This window comes from Octopus bimaculoides, chromosome 11, assembly GCF_001194135.2.
Source record: "Octopus bimaculoides isolate UCB-OBI-ISO-001 chromosome 11, ASM119413v2, whole genome shotgun sequence".
In the NCBI taxonomy this organism is placed as follows: domain Eukaryota; kingdom Metazoa; phylum Mollusca; class Cephalopoda; order Octopoda; family Octopodidae; genus Octopus; species Octopus bimaculoides.
In genome coordinates this window covers 6,296,217-6,315,925 of record NC_068991.1, presented here as the reverse complement: position 1 = coordinate 6,315,925, position 19,709 = coordinate 6,296,217, and the positions used below count along the sequence as shown (strand labels likewise).

The following is a 19,709-nucleotide window of genomic DNA, read 5'->3' as shown; positions in this document are numbered from 1 at the left end:
TATATATATATATATATATATATATATCGAAGAGAGAGAGATGTGTGCGTGTCTTTTAGTTTGGGCATTGCGTCATAGTTGTAAATGAGTGTCACTGTGAAGTAGGTAGTCATTCATTTTCAGTATTTTGTGTAAATATGTCTGGCCATGGGGGAATAATACCTTGTTTGAGGACAGGAGGGCTGTAGAAAATCTGCCACAATAAGCTCTGTCCATCCTGTGCGAGTGTGGAAAAGCGGATGTTAAAACGATGATGAAGATGTTGACCACTTTGTACATTACCAACAACTTTTATTCATCACCATCGTCACGTAACGTCCACTTTTTCCATGATTGCATGGTTCGGATGGATGTGTAAGTGTGTGTGTATAATATTTTTTTCTACTCTAGGCACAAGGCCCAAAATTTTTGGGGAGGGGGCCAGTTGATTAGATCGACCTCAGTATGCAACTGGTACTTAATTTATCGACCCCGAAAGGATGAAAGGCGAAGTTGACCTCAGCGGAATTTGAACTCAGAATGTAAAGACAGACGAAATACCACTGCTAAGCATTTCACCTGGCGTGCTAACGTTTCTACCAGTTTGCCACTTTTGTGTGTGTATAATATTATTGTCTGGGAATGGTTCATAGATGAGAAAGAATAGCTTACTCAGTAAAAAGAAATAGAATAGGTGTAATTTCAATAGAATCTTCGATATTATATACATTTATACTTTTCTATTTAAGCGTGTTTGAAAATCATGCTGTTTATGGAAGTGTAACTTTTACATGAAACCATCATCATCATCATTTAATGTTCATTTTCCATGCTGGCATGGGTTGGACAGTTTGACAGGAATTGGCAAGCCAGAGAGTGGCACCAGGCCCCAGTCACCTGTTTTGCCATGGTTTCTGTAGCCAGCTCCATGAGGCCATCGCCTCTAGCTAGCTATGTGACACATGAACCTGTGTCCATTATAACCGGACACAGGTTCAGGTGTCACATAGCTAGCTAGAGGCGATGGCCTCTTGGAGCAAATCAACGGCAGCATTCGTCCTATTTTCCTGGACTGCCATGTTAGCTTGGCGATAACTATTAATATCCAGTACCGCTGCCATAGTCTCCTTTAGAGAAATTTAGAAATATTTATTTATATATATATATATATATATACAGTTATATATTTGTATGTGGATACACTGACGAACAAGAACAGCTAGCGGATGAAAATGTGTAATATATTTAAATATACTCAAAAATGTACCCATGCATGTATCACAGGTGTATAGGAGCAGTTTGATGCTGATATGTGGAGACAGGCATATGCAAGTAGGCAAGAAGATGTGTACAAATACTCAGATATATAAAGGTAACTGTCATACAAGTAGTATCATTCATTTCTAGTATTCTGCAGGAACATGCCTGGCCATGGGGGAATATTACTTCACTCAGGAATATGTGACACTTTGCAACAGGAAGGGTATCTGTCCATAGAAAATCTGCTTCAGATAAACTCTATCCAACTCATGCAAGCATGGAAAAGTGGACATTAAGTGAGGGTGGGGATATGCATGTTTGTTTGTGTCTCCTTGTCTTGATATTGTGTAATTGTTGTGAATGACTGTCATTCATTTCCAATATTCTGCTAAAAACATGTCTGGCAGGAGGAAACAGGTGAGGGTTGGTGGCAGGAAGGGCATTCGATCTGCATCAATAAACTCCTTCTGACCCATGCAAGCATGGAAAAGTGGACATGAAGTGATGATGATGATGTATTCATCTGTATGTATGAGTAGGATGCCTGTTGTGGGCTGTTTTGTGTGAGATTGGGAGCAGTACCGTGTCAGCTTTGGTGTATTAATGTCTTAACAGAGAGGAATCTCTGTGTCTATAGAATATTAACTTTGTTTTTATGGCTCTGTGGTAAGAAGCTTACTCTCCAACCACATGGTTCCAGGTTCAGTCCCACTGCATGGCACTGTGGGCAAGTGTCTTCTCCTATAACCTCAGGCCAACCAAAACCTTGTAAGTGGATTTGGTAGTCAGTAACTGAAAAAAAAAAAACGTCATATGTGTGTGTGTCCCCTGCCACCATTTGACAACTGGTGTTGGTGTGTTTACATCCCCATAACTTAGCAGTTTGGCATAAAGAGACTGCTAAAGTAAATACCAAGCATAGAGAAAAAAAAAAGTGTGATCGATTCTTTCAACGAAGAATTTTTCAAGGCAATTCTCTAGCATCGCAGCAGTCTAATGATTGAAAGAAGTAAAAGATAAAAGATAAATGCATAAATTCATTCATACACCCCCCCCCCATCCAGTCTTTGTCTGTCGTCCAACCAAAATTACCGTGATATTTGATATCCAGCTGATACCATAAACAAACAAATGCAAAGATAGGTCAATTAATTACCTACTTGCTTCACCTATGCAAACATATTCAGACTTAAGGATATATCTACATATGCGCACATACACACACACATAGATGTATGTATATGTGTGAGTGAATATGTACATGTGTAAATGTGTTTGCATGTGTATATATGTATATATAAATAGTTTTAAACCATATGCACTTGTGTGTGTGCACATTCATACAGGCATATAACCAAAACCTGAATGAAAAGGTTATAAAAGGTAAACTTTCCTAAAACTACGGATCACAGTAAATAAAGAAGACATGACCCTGGTGTTATCAGGAAAATTGCCTTGCCTGATATATTCTAAGTTAAGGATACGCATAAAATGTAGTGGAATCACAGGGGCAAGAAACAGATGGCATGCTTCGTATATGGTATATGCAGTATGAGCTCACTGGAAATGGACGTTCTTAAATGCTTGGCAGGTTCACAAGAAATAGTTGATACCATCTGTTACGTAATTGACATGAGCAGAGGAGGTGGTTTTTCAGAAAGTAGGGTAGGTAGAATAAGAAAGGGTTTGAGAAAGTTCATAGCACAATTGTGTCTACTGGCAACTAAAGCCATTTTTTTGTCAGAATGAAAGGTAGATTGTATGATGCTTAAGCTAGAATTGTGATGCTGCATGGTAGTGAGACATGGGCCTTGAATGCAGAAAACTTGCAAAAGCTAAAACTGGAAAGAAATGAGGTTAGTACGCTCCATTGGATATGTAATGTTAGCATGCATGGATAGTAGAGCATGAATAAAATTGGCAAATACTGTGTATAACATGTGTTGTCTACAAGAGAGAGGCTATACTGGTATGGGCATATACGTGTGTATGCATATATATTCCCCAGGATGACAGCTTCATATAAACATGCTCAGGCAACTTAGAATAACAAACTCAAAGACCAAGTGTTAACAAGTTTAATTCACAGTTGTGCTTTCAACACAATATATTTCCAAGTAGTATGTAATTATCTAAGTTATATAGAGAACCCAGGTAGAAACACAGATATACAGACTTAGAAATGGGGTGGAGGAAGATATCCTAGTGGTGTGAGTATTGAGGGAGGTGGTTTGTGTAGATTGTGTGGATGAACTTGTAATGGCATCCCAAAGGGGAAAGCTTGATATTCTGGTTAGATCAACTTGTTAACTGGTACACCTCTGAAGTAAGTCAAATGGTTCACTTATCTCTGAAGTAATAATTAATCCACCACAAAAAGTGTATTAATCCACTTAGCAAAAGCATGGAACACACTGAAAAAAATCAAGAATAATTTGGAAGTCTACACCATTTGAAAAGGGGATTCTTCAGATCTATAGGAGAATCAGTTCTTTATGGTTCATCAGTATGAATTCTGACAAAAAGATAGCAAGCTTCATGGGGCCTACACACACATGTTACATGCTGTTCTCAGTAAATCATGGAATCAATGTCCAATGGAAGAAGAGCTTTATGGAAATGTCCACAACATAATATCAATCATTTGAGAGTGGAGGACAAGATTTGCTGGTGACTGCTATCGGAACAAAGATGAATTGGTGAGTGAGCTCCTTCTGTGGGTTCCAAGCCATGGGAATTCTCATGTCAGTTGACCCGGAATGACGTACATTGATCAACTCTCTTGTGATGTAGAGTTACAAAGAGAAGACAGGAATGCTTGTAGAGAAACAGTGGTCTTGGTCCAGGCAACCTGTCTGAGGTGATGGACAGCTGTTGATGGTGATGTGTGAAGAGGTAATAAAGGTGGGTTTAGTGTTGCTGTGTATGGTGATTATGGTGTAGAAGAAGCTGCTAGGGAAGAGGTATAATTGGAGATAGTAACAGTAAAGGAGGTGATGGGAGGCAGTGGTGGTGGCGGCAATGGTCACAGTTGAATGGTGATGGTTCTAGCAACAATGGTATAGCTGGGCAGGTGGGGATGTTTAGACCACAAACTGATATCATCATTATTGTTGTCATTATTATTATTATTATTATTATTGATGTCATTATTATTATTGTTATTATTATGGTAGCGAGTTGGCAGAATCATTAGAATGCCAGGCAAAATGCTTTGCGGCATTTCATCCATCCTTACATTTTGAGTTCAAATTCCACCAAGGTCGACTTTGCCTTTCACCCTTTCAGGGCCGATTAAATAGCAGTTGAGTACTGGGGACAATGTAATTCCACAAAATTTCAGGCCTTGTGCCTTTAGTAGAAACGATCATTATTATTTTTATTAGGATGGCAAGCTGACAAAATTGTTAGCACGCCGGGCAAAATGCTTAGCAGCATTTCATCTGTCCTTACATTCTGGGTTCAAATTCTGCCAAAGTCGACTTCGCCTTTCATCCTTTCGGGTTCAATAAAGTAAGTACCAGTTATGCACTGGGGTCGATGTAATCGACTAGCCCCCTCCCACCAAGTTTCAGGCCTTGTACCTATAGCAGAAAGGATTATTATTGTCATCATTAAGGTGGCAAGCTGGTAGAATTATTAGCACAGCAGGCAAAATGCTTCGTGGTGTTTCATCTGTCTTTTCATTCTGAGTTCAAATTCCACTGAGGTCAACTTAGCCTTTCTTCCTTTCAGGGTCGATAAAATCAGTATCAGCTGAACACTAGCGGTGATGTAATTGACTTACCCCATCCCATGTAATTGCTGCCCTTGTGGCAAAATTTGAAACCATTATTATTATTATCATTATTAAGGTGACGAGCTGGATAAATACATAGCTGCATCTCTTCTGGTTTTATGTTCTGAGTTCAAATTCCACCAAAGTCGACTTTGTCTTTCATTCTTTTGGGGTCAGTGAAATATATACTAGTTGAGCACTCGGGTTGATGTAATCAACTTTGTCATCCCCTTAGAAAACTTAAAATATGAGATTTGTAATGGTTGCTGTGTATAGTGTGTGGTAACACAAGTGGAAGGTGGCTGTAAAAGTATGTTTGTATATATGAGTTGGATAGGCAAGCCAAAGGGAGAGCAGTGGATCAAAGTTAGAGATGAAATTTCAAAAGGTGATAAGGTAAAGTATAAAAGAAGTGATGAAAGTGAGCAAAACCTGGAAATTTGTAGACATGGACAGATGTATGACAAGTTCAAAAGTTCTTAAAAGCTAGAACAATATTATTCAGTAGACAACATGAAAGTTATATAAGATGAATTTATTTGGGTAAAGGCAAAAAGGAACCAACTCCAGTTTTGAATTTAAAAGTTGTGCAGGTTATCAGATTTTTTTTACTTCTTAAAGCTATTGATATGTGCAGGAATAGTTTTAATTATTGTTGAATTAATATTGTAATCAAAGCTACTTTTATTCTTTAAATCCCAGATGTACTTGGAGAGCATTTGAAGATTTATGGAAAATAATTTTTTAATTTAAGCAAGAATGCTAAATATTTTAGTAAAATTATCAACTTTAACACGTAATTTTCTATTTCTTTATTTAGACAGGGGACAGTGGTTTGCAACCCAGGAATATACAAGTCCACAGTACAGCGTACAGTACAAGAGAAATGAACAACACTGAACCAGATTCTGTGAGAAATATGTGGTCTCAAGCTCATATGGCATCTACTGCTTCTAGTTCTTTGAATTCAGTTCCTGGGTGTCAAATTCCACCTCCTTGGCCCGAAACCTTGGTAATGAGCACAGCTGCTTCTGCTCCATCTACTAAAAACTACAACATGCCAACCCAGTCCTCAGCAAATAACTATCCTAATGTTAATCCAGTAAACTCTTATTTATTACCCAACAGTTCAAATAGTTTACCATTACCTAGTTGTGGAAACCTCAAAGGACCTACCTATTCTGATAGCAACCAAAAAGTTCCTACAAGTAATCAAGTTCCATTTTTCAGTCCAACATCCAGCTCCAAAAAGAATAATTCTGTTAAAATTCTCTCTGCTTCTAGTACTTATAGTAAAACCGCTGCTGGTTTCCCCAGTTCAACATTAGGTCAGATAGGGTTTACTACAACTTCTGCTAGTTCTACAAGTTCAACAAACCCGCTAATGAATCCTTGTCCTTCAAAATATTCTGCTCAGAGTCTTGGAAAACCATCTGGCCTAATAACATCAAGTAATATTGGCTCTGTTGCTCCGAACTTTTCAAATTCTGGAACAGAACCCATGATTATTTCAAAAAGTTTTTCAACTCCAGTAAATTCGATGCAGTTATCTCATAGTAATGATAGTCCGGTAGGAGTAACTTCAACGGAAAGTTATCAGCAGTCCACACCAGATATTAACTCTATGAACATAACTCAGGTTTCAAATAGTTCTGTGAGTGCTGGACAAATGCCGAGTAGTTCAGTGATTCATATGGTTGCTGGTTCCAAGAAAGCTGGCCAGATGAGACCCATTTCTGTTAGTCCAAGTCATATATTATCTAGTTCTGTAAGTTCTGGACATTTGGAATCCAGTTCATTGAACCAGGGTCATATCTCAAGTAGTTCTGTTACTTCTGGCCATTGTATTGAAGGATCGATGAATTTAGGTCATATGGTTAACCCAGTAAATCCTAATAATGCTTTGTTGACACCCAGTCATATGCAAAATAATGCTCTGAAAACAGGCCATGGCCAGATGTTACCTAGTACATTACAACAACAACAACAGCAGCAACACCAGAGTCAAATTTCTAGTGGTCAAATACATCCTGCACAAGTACAGGGTGGTTCATTGCACACAAATCAAATATCTCCTGGTCCAAAACATTCAGGTCAAATGCCTGGTGTTCACACAATGCATACTATTCACATGATAAATACTCCTATAAATCAAGGGCCAGGCTCTGTGCATCAGCCTCAAGTTCCTCCTGGAATCATACATCCCAGCCAAATCCCAGCAGGGCATATGCAGGGAAAGCCAATGGAACATAGTCAACGGTCAGGACTTATGCATCCTGACCAAATGTCAAATAGACCAATGCTTTCCGCTCAATTATCAGATATACCCATAAGCACTCCTCAGTCTACTAGTGGTTCTTTACAAACTGGCTTTGTAGCTAGTTATATGAATTCTAACCAAAGTTCCGTTTCTAGTAGCTCCCTTCAGCCTACACAGGTTCCTAGTAGCTCTGTATATTCTCCACAAGGATCAGTCAGTTCTAGTTACAATATACAAGATTCTATTTACTCAATGCAAAGATCTAACAATTCCTCCTATCCAGGACAAATGTCAGGAGGCTCTGTTCATCCTGCTCAGGTGTCAGGGGGCTCCATACACCCGGCACGGGTGTCAGGTGCTTCTGCACACCCTGCACAGGTGTCAGGTGCTTCTGTACACCCTGCTCAGGTGTCAGGTGCTTCCACACACCTTGCACAGGTGTCAGGAAGTTCTGTACAGCCTGTTATGGTGTCAGGTGCTTCCGCACACCCTGCAAAGGTATTAGGTAGTCCTGTACGCCCAGCTATGATGCCAGGCAACTCCGCACACCTAGCACAGGTGTCAAGTAGCTCTGCACACCTGGCACAGGTGTCAGGCAGCTCTGCACACCCTGCACAGGTGTCAGGCAGTTCTACACACCCTGCACAGGTGTCAGGCGGCTCCACACTCCTTGGACAGGTGTCAGTCGGCTCCGCACAACCTGTACAGGTGTCAGGTAGTTCTCCATACCCTGCACAGGTGTCAGGCAGCTCTGCACACCCTGCACAGGTGTCAAGTGGCTCTGTACACCTTGCACAGGTGTCAGGCAGTTCTGCACACCTTGTACAAATGTTGGGTAATACTACCCAGGTACTCGGCAATTCTGTTAACTCTACACCAGTCGCTTGTAGCTCTGCCAGTTCTTTACAGATGTCAGATAATGTATCACAGCTTTCCCAAGTATCAGGCAGTTCTGTGCATCCATCACAACTATCAGACAATGCTGTGCATCTATCACAAATGGCTGCCAGCTCGGTGCATTTACCACAAGGATGTAGCAATTCTACTTCGTCAGCACAGATATCTGATAGTTCTCATGTAACACACCTACCTAGTGGCTCTGTGGATCCTCTGCTGGTTTCTGGTAGTTCTTCCCACATTATGCAGAAACCAGCTAGTTCTACTCACCTTTTACAACCCTCAAACACTTCTGCACATGTGTCATCGGTTTCACATTTGAGCACAGTTGGGCCCCAACTGCATGGGACTTCTGGAAAGCCACTAGCTGCAAATTATACACTCACTGCATCAGTTTCAGTAAGTTCTGGTAAACAAAATTTGAATAATCCTGTTGCTCCAGCAAGAACTGCCTCAGACCCCACTAAGTTACGGAGCCCCTATGGGAATGCTAACTTTATGAAATTGAACCAAGTGTCTAGTAGTAGTTCTGAAAGTCGGGGTCTGAAAACTAATAATTCGTTGTCACATAGTCAAGGAACAACAAGCTCTTATAAAGATTCAACCAGTCTCAGCAAAACAGAACAGACTGTCGACAGTGTTACTAACACTGCTTTTATTTCCAGTAACACTTCTCCGGTTGAAAGACCTGTTAGTAGTCTCCCCAATATAAGCCAGGTTATTGAGGAGTCATTGAATGCTAACTTGATTTCAGATGCTTGCAGGAAAGATAATAATTCAAATTCGTGTAAAAAAGTCAAGCCATCTACTGAGGTTTCTAACACTTCTCAAGCTTCATCTAGTTCTCTCCCCAACCAAACAATTGAAAATGTTTCAAAATTAAATTATATTTCTGGGAATGTAGTTAAAACTGACAAAATGTATGGCAGTTCTTTAAAACCTGAACAGTTACCATCAAGTCTTGTCACAAATGTACAGGCACCCAATAACTCTCGAAAGACTAATGAAATGTCTGGAAATTCCAAAACTGATCAGATGGTGGCTGGTTACAGTGGATTTGGTCAAATATCTAATACTGCTCTGAAGACTGGTGTAGTGGAAAGCACTTTACCTGGTAATATTGTAAAAACTTCAACAGCTGACAATTCTAAGAAACCTGAAACTACACTAGGAAATAATGACAATTCCATGAACACTGCATCTGTAAGTACCAATTCTTCAAGAACTGGTCAGTTGTTTGGCAATACTGGAAAGACAGATTATGTGACAGGAAGTTCTATGAAAGTAGAGAAAATGACTGGTGATCCTTTAAAGACAGTAAGCCAGAGTAAAATGGGCCAAGTGTGTAGTACAACTAACAGATCTGTTAACCAACATCCAGCTTCTATGTTTTCTTCAAATAATGATCAAGCATCTGTTTCTTCATCACGAATTAGTCAGAATCGAAGATGTTCCAGCTCTTTTAAACAAGATGAAGTTTCTGGCAATTCCTTCCGGAATGAGAATTCTTTGACTAGTTCAACTGAAAATTTTCTTGTTACTGCCAGTTCAGCTGTAAGTTGTCAGGTATCAGCCAGTTCAGTAAGTGGTAGCCACACAATTAGTGAAGCACATACAGCAAGCTCAACTCAGAACAGCCAGGTTACTGCTAGTTCTATTGATCACGGTCAGGTGTCAGCTAGTTCTACTGAAAGCCATCAGCTTTTAGATAACAGCCAAGTTAGTGGCAGTGATCATGTTACAGCCAGTTCTAATGAAAAAAATCAAGTTTCTGCAAGTTCTTCTGCTAGTCTCGTGGGCAGCACTCAGGTTAGTTGTACAGACACTAACAGCAACCATGCTAGTTCATCAGCTACTTCATCTGAAAATTGCCAAGTCACTGCCAGTTGCACTGAAAACATTCAGAATGTTGTTAGCTCAATGAGTGTGGACCAAGAAAGCAGCCAAGATGTTGCTACATCCTCAGCAAACAGTTTATTGGAAGACGGTTTTGGAAATTGTGATGCATCTGACATTTCTGCTTCAACCACAACGTTTGGCAATGAAATTACTAATAACCAAGGCATATCAAGTTCTACTGAATTTGAAAATCAGTTTGATGTGCAGCACTTGTCAAGTATTGATGTTAATTCTACTGAAAGTTCAGAAGCTACTTGCAGGTCAGTAAAGGACATGGGACAGGCATCAAGTTCTGGTCAGTCTGACTTGAGAAAAACAGAGAAAAATCAAGCAACTTCTACAACTGCTATTGCATCATCGGATTTTTCTGAAAGAGCTAAACTAATTAACTCTGGCTCTCCTTCAGAACCGACATCTAGTTCTACCGAAAACTCTCAAATTAGTTCCAATATAAAAGATGAATCAGCAGAACCTAGGGTTGAAACGGCAATGGAAGTTTCAAGTGTCGAAGAAGCAGATTCAGCAACTACTAGTGCTGAAACTACAAAACCTAAAGCAAATGGGACCACATCTTGTCCACCAGTTGTGACAACAACAGAGAAAAGTAGTTCATCTAGCCGTAAAGATCATAGTGAGATTGTGGATCATGACGACCATGAACAGTAAGTACTTTGTTGTTTTTTTTTAAATCGTTTTCACTATATCTGTTTTGTTATTTTTTTACTTGGTAATTTTTTTTCTTATGGCTTTGTCTGAAACAAAATGTGATGATTTGGACATTCAACCTCTTTTGATGACAGTATTTTTTGGCACTGGAGGCAAACACACGCACACACATACATGTGTGCAGTGATATACATGCACAGGTAGAAAGAGAGAGAGTGGGGGAAAGAGAGAGATTACAATTTATTGATTGAACATGATTGACTTAAGCACTTTCCCTCTCTTTATGCACGCAAAGAGAAATATGTCCACACAGAGGGGGAGGGAGAGAGAACAAGGCCCATATATATATATAGATATCTTGATTGATTGAGTGATGGGTGGATGGATGGGTCATTTGATCGATCAGTTGTAGGATTCATTAAAATCTAGGTATATGAACATGTAGCCCGAGTAGACCTGAATGAAATCGGATTATAATACTAGTATATATATTTGTATTCAATAACATGCATCGACAGTAGTAATTTTGGGCACTGAAAATAATATTTTAAAACTGTCAAATTGTATAAAATATGATTGGATTGTATCCATACCATTGTCACTCAATTATTTTCTCTTTTATTAAGTCATGCCTTCCTTCCTGATCAACTTTTTGAGTACCAATGGCCAGATATGAGTAGTGAATGGTACATATTGCAAGAACAAGTCAGCGAATACTTGACTGTTAAATCATTTAAACGAAAATATCCAGGTAAGCGTATATGTTGCATTTGAAATAGTATTTTAAAAATCAAAAATATATCTTTGTGAACAAATTCATTTTTAAATTTTTACATACTCAAATGAGGATTTCATTTAATCAAACAAAAATGTTGGTATTTCAGTTTTTAAACTTTTGTTTTGATTATTTTTATATAAAGGGATTAATGAAAAATAATGGTCGAATTTTATGAATAGATTTTTCTTTTTTTTTTTTTTTTTTTTTTAGTTTTTGTATAGTTTGACTTGAATTTTAAAAATTTATTTATTTTTTAATTTCTAGATCTGAAAAGACGGCCTGCAGAAATGAAAGAAAAGGAATTTTTGAGAGAACGTGGTGTAGTTACTGAAACCCAGTGTGATCTTGGTAAAAATCGTTTTAAAATTTCATTTGCTTATTTTATTAACATACACCAGATTAAGCTTAAGTTTGTTGTTGACCAGTATCTCCAGTTCTTGTGTCAAGAGAGTTACTTTACTTCATAATCAAATGAGCTGCATTCAGTCTGAAATCTGAAATCTGAAATAATCCCTGCTTTCGAAACAATTGAATATGACAAACTGCTACTGCTATCAATCAGTTGTAATTCAGTATGTAATGATTTTAGCTATCAAATTTATGGAATGAATTTAACCTTTCACAACTAAGGTACTCTGTCAAATGTAAGGTTTATTTATGCACATTGTTGGGCCTCACAGAGGTGGGGTGGCTGAGTTCCTTTTAAGTGTTGGGCTTCATGGAGGCAATGACCAAGGCCTTTGGCATTATGTTGTGCTTGAGAAGAAGAGCCATCAAGCTGTGCGAAATCGCAGTCGTGGCAGATACCAGTGTCATGCAAATGACACGTAAAGGCTCCCATTACACTCTTGGAGTGGTTGGCGTTAGGAAGGGCATTCAGCCATAGAAAACCATACCAAATCAGACTGGAGTCTGGTGCAGCCTTCTAGCATGCCAGCCTAGTGAAATCGTCCAACCAATGCCAAGATGGACAATGGACGTTAAATGATGATGATGATGATGATGATGATGTTTGTTTTCAATTAACCATCGTTATTTTGTAGCCTCAAGATTTCAGTGATGTGATTGCTTATTTTTTGAATGCTGTTGTAGGGTAGGTGTGAGAAACTGGAATTGGCCAGTTTTGAACACAAAGCAAGTAGAATATTTGGGCTGGATATGGTCGATTTAAATGCTGAAGGGTTAATATAATATTGAAAACTTTGGACTAAAAACAAAACTATTTGTACAAAGTGAGAAATTCTATCCAATCACTATAAACTCTTTCAATACTAATTATAATATCTCATCATCATTATTTGACCAACTTATTTAGATTTATTTGACTTGACCACATTTTCCATCAGAATCTACATAACATTTGGGAGGTTAGTAGAGCAACATTGCATTCGTAGAGAGCTCACCCATGAAGAGCTTTGCTTGTCAACTGGGGTGTTTTCCATTCAGAAAAGTATTGTATATCACATAGATATTATTGATATTGTTTCTGCTTATACTGCAATTATAAGTTTCACATTTCTCGCTATACTATCATTAATTTGCTAATTACCAAATAGATTTACTTTTTCAATTTATTCTATTTCTTCTATAGGATTAACCGCCCTAAGATGTGAAGAAGTATATGATTTGATGTTGAGAGATTATCCTGAGAAATATCAGGTGTGTTATATAATTCTTGATTTAAAGCCAACATTTTTGAGTTCGAATTATTGATCTTTGCATTTTCTAATTTCATATATTTTTTTTTTAAACCAGTTTCCTTTCACTTTATTGTTTCATTTCTTTATAAATACACCATAGATTACATTTCAATTGTAACTATGTTGTGAACTTGAGAATGCTAACTTAGAAGATATAAAATGGTCTGTACTTCAAGAAAGCAAAATATACTGACAAAACTAAATTACCTAACAAGACACAAATATCTTGTCATACATTCTCAAGAAATACAAGAAATACTGTTGTAACAATGTCAAAATATGTTATATATTATTTGTATAGTCAAAATTTATTGTGTAGTTTTAAAGAAATAGGTTTTCATGAAACTGTTCCTGGGGATGGTTTATACTAGTGTTTCTCAACCTTTTTACCCTTGCGTAACCCTTAAAATAAATTACATGTCTCAAGAAACCCCTGCACAAAAAATTATATACCTTATCTTTCTCATATTTTTAAATCATAGTTCACGTGGTAAATATCATATATATATATATATATATATATAGATGATATTTCTCGCTCTTTCTTGCGGAACCCCAGCTGAGAAATGCTGGTTTAGACAGTTGATCCATCAATTGAATCAATAATATGATTTATTGGTTTTAATCATTTTGTATCATTTAATAGGAATTCGCTTCAATTCTCCATGAACGAGAACGACAGTCTATTAATGAGAAGCACAAAGGTTATGAAGTGGTAAGCATTTAATATTCCTTTTTTGGATTGAATTAACTCAATAAGATCTGTGCGTATATCTTCATGGAAATATATGTTTATACATACTTATATGTAAGTCATTCAAATCTTCTTAATCTTGTAACAATAATAGCAGATATTGGTCTTTACGTCAATGCTTCAAAGACTGGATACATCTGCTGCAATCGGAAGGGTTCAGTAAACACAATCAAACAAAGCCCTTTAAACTCCTTTGTATACTGTGAGGTAATGTTGTATCCACTGAATTGAATGTAAAAATTTGTCTCACAAAAGCATGGATTGTTCTTGATTGCCTTGGTGTCAGCTGGAAATCTTGAAAGAAGCTTCTTCTATTGCAACTGGAACCAGTGCTGTTGTATGGGTCCAGTGCTTAAACACTTGCTAAATAGCTGGAGGTGTGGCTTGCATGTTACAGCCTATTCTTAATACCTTGTGGATAAAGCCTCTAACGAAAGACTGTATGGCAGTCATTTTATAACCGCTAAAGTCATTAAAGAGAGAGACATTCATTTTGTAGAACATTGCTGAGGAACTAAGCAAGAACATGCCACACTTCCATGCACACTCTGATACACGGATATATACAGGTCATCCAGTAAAAAGCCTTCGTTGACCAACTCTCAACAGATACAAGATGTTGCTCTGCTGACCTCTCCCATGATCAGAAGTACTGGAATTGGTTTGTCTGACTAAACCCTTTAAGGCTGTGCTCCAGCGTGACCACAGTCCAATGATTGAACCAAGTAAAAAAATGAAGATTTCAGGATCTGCATGTTTAGTAATATTTGGCCACCAGTAAACAGCTATCATATCATCATCATCATCGTTTAACGTCCGCTTTCCATGCTAGCATGGGTTGGACGATTTGACTGAGGACTGGTGAAACCGGATGGCAACACCAGGCTCCAATCTAAATTTGGCAGACTTTCTACAGCTGGATGCCCTTCCTAACGCCAACCACTCAGTACCTATGTACTTAGGTATTTTTTTTTGGTTATATTTTATCACTCATCAGTTCTTAAGTTTGCTTGTCTTTTTTTTCCAGCCTCCTAAGCTTGAAAAGAGCAAGATGGCTGATTATGTAAGGAAGGCAATGAGATCAGCTTCAGAGTTTAATAGCCAATTTCAGCGAGAAAGGAGGGAGGAGAGAAGGGCATATTTTGACTTGCAAACTATGGTGAGTTTTTGTGATTCTGAAATTGCGTTCATTAACCATGAAAGAAGGCAGGACAATAAATAAGTTGATTGAATAAATTTTAAATGGATGAAAAGTAAAATGTTTTCACTGATTTGTCTGAAATTACTTTGACCAAATAATTTTAATTATAATAATGATTTTTCTGATTGTCATAAAATTACAAGTTAATAAGAAAGGAGTATATTTGGTTCAACATAAGCATGTGATTTGTATATATCTTCTCAGTTTTTCTTGTTATTACTAAATTAATATTTTAAAATCTAGCATAAAGAATTATGTCATTCCATAAAGATTTCTCTAAATAATAATATTCTTGACAAAATTGACTATTGTGAAACATATATTTCAAACAAGGTTATCCACTATCCTGCTCACAAATATCCTAAACTGGAAACTACTTGTGCAAAAGTACCTGCTTATCCTGTTAGCTTGATCCCAGGGCAATACCAAGAATTCTACAAAAGGTTTGTATCTTTTTTTTTTTTTTTTTTTTTTTTTTCAAATTTCAAATTATTAATGATTTACTTTTTCTAAATATTAAATCTCCTCATATTGGAATTCTGTATAAAGATTATTTATAAAATACTAATTGCTAAGAACAAATTAGTATTCTAATTAAAATAATTTCTACTTTTGGCAAGGTCTCCATTAACCATTTACTTACAACATTAAACCCTAAGTCTTATAAATAATCTGTGGCTATCCACTATTTACATGCAGTTAGATACCAATACATATTAGCCAACAGCAAAGCTTCTACATGGTCAGAGAATGTGCTAAGAATAAAAGATAATAAATAGTAAAGTTTTGAGGCAAAAAGAAAAAAAAAACCTGCCTTAGATTTTGTTATGTTGTTTTTCAAACATCATGCTCATATATCATTAACCTTTCAGCATTTAAACCAGCTGTATCCAGCCAATATATTCTACCTGTTTCACATTCAAACTAGATTCAGCCTTTCACACTTACCCAACAATGTCATTATAATAATAAACAATCACTTCATTGAGATCTCAAAGCAATGAGATAATGCATGTTTAATTCAAAGCCCTGTAAATAAATAAGAATTACATTTGACAGAGTAACCTGAATGGTAAAAGGTTAGACAAAAAGTTAGATGTTTTATGAAACCAGCCCAAATTCTCAAATATTTTAGAATTCAATTGAAGCCCATAGAGAGTGAATCTGGTTGGAGATATTTGTAATAAGAGGGTAAATGACAACTTCTGTCATGATAATATATGTTTTATTTTCTCATAATTGCTTAAATTGTTCTTTATACTTTCTTTTGTTCAGATATGAACCAAAGGAACTTAAATACTTTCCTCTCAACACGTGTATTTATGGGCCTCCCAAAAGGATACTTAATCCTTTAGTGAAACCTTCAAATGTTGATTCATCTGAAGAAATGGACGATAACCAAGATGTAAGTAGATCGATATTCTTTCTAATTTTGGCACAAGACCAGCAATTTTAGGGGCAGTGGGTAAGTCGATTACAGCACTGAACCAAAACCATGTGGTTGGAAGACAAACTTCTCAACCACTCATATATTATGATTATATTTTCATTTATTATATATAACACATATATTGCTTTCTTCCCGTTTATATCTGATTTATATATAAAGCTGTTATAGATAGTTGCTTTTACAATTGTTTCTTATACTGTGGCCATGGAAAATGCTAAAAAAACTTGATTTAATAAATTCACGTTTGTTATAAAACTGCTTTCAAATGTCTAACAATGATTAATGTTTTCTTTATTATAGGATCAAGCAGATTCTGGTTCTGATGGTGAGAGTAATGACAATGATTCAAGTGATTCGGAAGTTAGCCAGCCTCTACTTCCTCAACCAGCTCCTACTCCTTCTCCACGGAGAGGCCGGAAAATTGCTGGAGACCACAAGGACCATAAAGAGGTATTGTCAGTGTGGAGTTTACAGTTCTTCAGCATGTCATTGAAACCTGTAGTTTGTCAGTTTAAGATATCTAAGTTTTATTGATACGGGTTGATGAACTAAACTATATTTCCTTGCCTTATTACAAAAAAAATGCTATTTATGTATATATAAACGAAAAACTATTCTCATAATTTTTAACAAAAACTTTATTCCATGTCAGTGCCAAAAATGCTAGTTAAAAGTTAATGATACTTAAAAAAGATATTTTTATCACCTACATATTTACTAAATAACAAAAATGGTTTACAAACTGAAACTTCAGTAATTACAAAATTCAGTATCAATCTTAAATTCATTCTTTACTTTTTCACTTAAGCACTTTGAACATAATCCATCGGCAACTTTTCCCCACTGTTCTTGACTTTGGGCTGTCTTTCCTCTCCCAAGTCTTGTTGGTTTTGAATTCTCATCAATGCTTTTGTAACTTAGCTTTTTTTTATAGGAAGGGTTGTCGACCCTATACAAGCCCATTTTTACCTCTGTGAAGAAGAGGTCTATATTAACCTGGCCTCTATCCTTTGACCTGTCCAGCGTGAGAGGACCTGTCAGGAGTTTGCCCTCTGCTGGCATAGTTCACAGGGTTGTTGAAACATACAAAACCATCACACCATAACAAGGAGTGAATCTTGTGGTGGCTGTACATTTATAATCAGTCAATAATTTTTTATCTTGTAAATGAACTTGTTTAACATTTTCGCATATATTTGTTAGGTTTAACTTACCTCTTTCAAAAATTAACATGTTCACTTTTTTCTAAATGAATGCTATATAGCGTTCTTTTTTTTCCAAAAAGCAAACAAACCAAAAGAAAGATTGCCGCTTTTGCCATAAGGGCCCCATGAAAGGGCGTAACAGAAAGGAAGAGCTTGTCAGCTGTTCTGAATGTGGGTCAACTGGTAAGTTCCAAAAATATTCCTTATTATGTTATGCATGATTTTGGATGCTATAATCATGTCATTTAACAATTTTCTAGTTTTCAAGTATTAAAAAAAAAAAAAGACTCCAACTACATACCTGCGTGAATTTATAAACAATAATCTCAATATTATAGCTATTATCATTATTTTTGCATTTCCTACTTTTGTGTGTTTGTTTTGCTAATGATTCAAATAAATATTAGATAAGTCAACTGTAATCCATGAAGGCAATAGGATGAAGCTTTGTGTACTGGGGCTTTTGTTACTGTATGTGCTTCCTTCAATTTACTGGTTTGTGTGATAAAGAATTAGGAGAATTAATGCAATAATATAGAATATATATATATATTATTTAAAGTGAACTATACATGTATTTAAGTGCTACTAATAGTTTCGTATGATGAGAAATACTCATATTCGACAGGCACAAACCACATACCATAATGAACTAAGAAAATTTTTTTCGTTCATTATGACATGTGGTTTGCGCCTGAAGAATACGTTTGAGTATTTCTCAACATATGAAACTATTAGTAGTGCTTAAATACATGTATTGTGCCCTTTAAATAAATAATCTTTATCTCTCACCAGGTGGAGTACTTTTTTTTTGTTGAATTTTCTATCACAGAACTACATTTTATACATATATATATATATATATATAAAAGAAATAATTAAGATTCAGTTCAATTAGGCACTTAAATTGAGGCACCAAGTTAGTCCGGTAAGGTCCGCACAGCTCGAAGTTAGGTGAATAAAAAGCAAATAAGTAACAAGGATGTCCAGGTATCGGGGCATTACGGCTGTTTCAAATGCTCCATTCAATCAATCAGTGAAAACATTACATCAGTTTGAGATAAACCGCTCTCCTTGGAAACAAGACCATATTAGATTTCCAACATACAGGATACACCTTTTTTTTTTTTTTTTTCCCCCGCAAATTTTTCACTTTAAAGACATCGAGGTCTGTTATAAAAGAGATTTGGCTGTTATTTCAAACCAGCCAAGAAACTACATAGAGGTTAATTAATCCTGTCCACATTAGTTTGAAATATATTTTAGAATTTTGACTTACACTATCTAAACCTGAATTCTTTTCAGGAAAGAATTTGACAAATATGTTATGCCTTTAGTTATTACACTGTAAAATGCAGTAAATAAACAAATTGTTGTGGTTTATGACAATCTAATCTTTTGAAATTTATAAGGTGCTTTCGATCAGTAGTTCCCAATCTGGGGTCTGCGGACTCCCAGTGGTCCACAAAAGTAGTACTGGGGGGTCCTTGAACTAAATTCAAATTGCCATATATATTATATAAGGTGAACCTTACTTTGAGCTGTGTGGATAATACCGGACTGACTTGGTGCTTCAACTTAAGTACCTAATTCAACTGAATCTTTAATTATATATATATATATTTTAGTGGCGTGCAGTGACTTCTGAGGTTTGTCATAAAACAAATACTTGACACACATGATGGAGACGTAAACACACACACTCCATTTCTTCTTTTTTGTAACTGAAACCCACATTTTCGGCTATGGAGATTTCAATTCTAAAAAAAAAATTGGTGAAAATCGCAACTTCAAAATTTCAATTTTCAGCCAAATCTCACAGGAATTTGTTGGACGCAAAACAAACTGTGATAAAATAATGAAAGAATTATGTAATCTATTT

General features: G+C 36.5%; 1 protein-coding gene across 8 annotated transcripts in view; it reads left to right on the top strand.

The window, feature by feature from the left end:
- LOC106877163 (pneumococcal serine-rich repeat protein) overlaps nucleotides 1-19,709 on the top strand; it is a 38,103-nt gene that overhangs the window by 2,837 nt on the left and 15,557 nt on the right. For 5 of the 8 annotated variants that reach the window (XR_008265143.1, XM_014925980.2, XM_014925982.2 and 2 more), the window contains exons 2-11: nucleotides 5,838-10,735; nucleotides 11,366-11,490; nucleotides 11,782-11,865; nucleotides 13,109-13,176; nucleotides 13,864-13,932; nucleotides 14,999-15,130; nucleotides 15,506-15,615; nucleotides 16,448-16,577; nucleotides 16,923-17,072; nucleotides 17,887-18,010. Coding sequence is in view for 7 of the 8 variants with exons in the window: in XM_014925980.2 (XP_014781466.1) it covers nucleotides 5,838-10,735; nucleotides 11,366-11,490; nucleotides 11,782-11,865; nucleotides 13,109-13,176; nucleotides 13,864-13,932; nucleotides 14,999-15,130; nucleotides 15,506-15,615; nucleotides 16,448-16,577; nucleotides 16,923-17,072; nucleotides 17,887-18,010 (5,890 nt within the window). In the remaining variant the exon portion in view is untranslated. The remainder of the gene's footprint in view (nucleotides 1-5,837; nucleotides 10,736-11,365; nucleotides 11,491-11,781; nucleotides 11,866-13,108; nucleotides 13,177-13,863; nucleotides 13,933-14,998; nucleotides 15,131-15,505; nucleotides 15,616-16,447; nucleotides 16,578-16,922; nucleotides 17,073-17,886; nucleotides 18,011-19,709) is intronic. The other 3 variants (XM_014925981.2, XM_052971449.1, XM_052971450.1) reach the window with 1 other exon arrangement.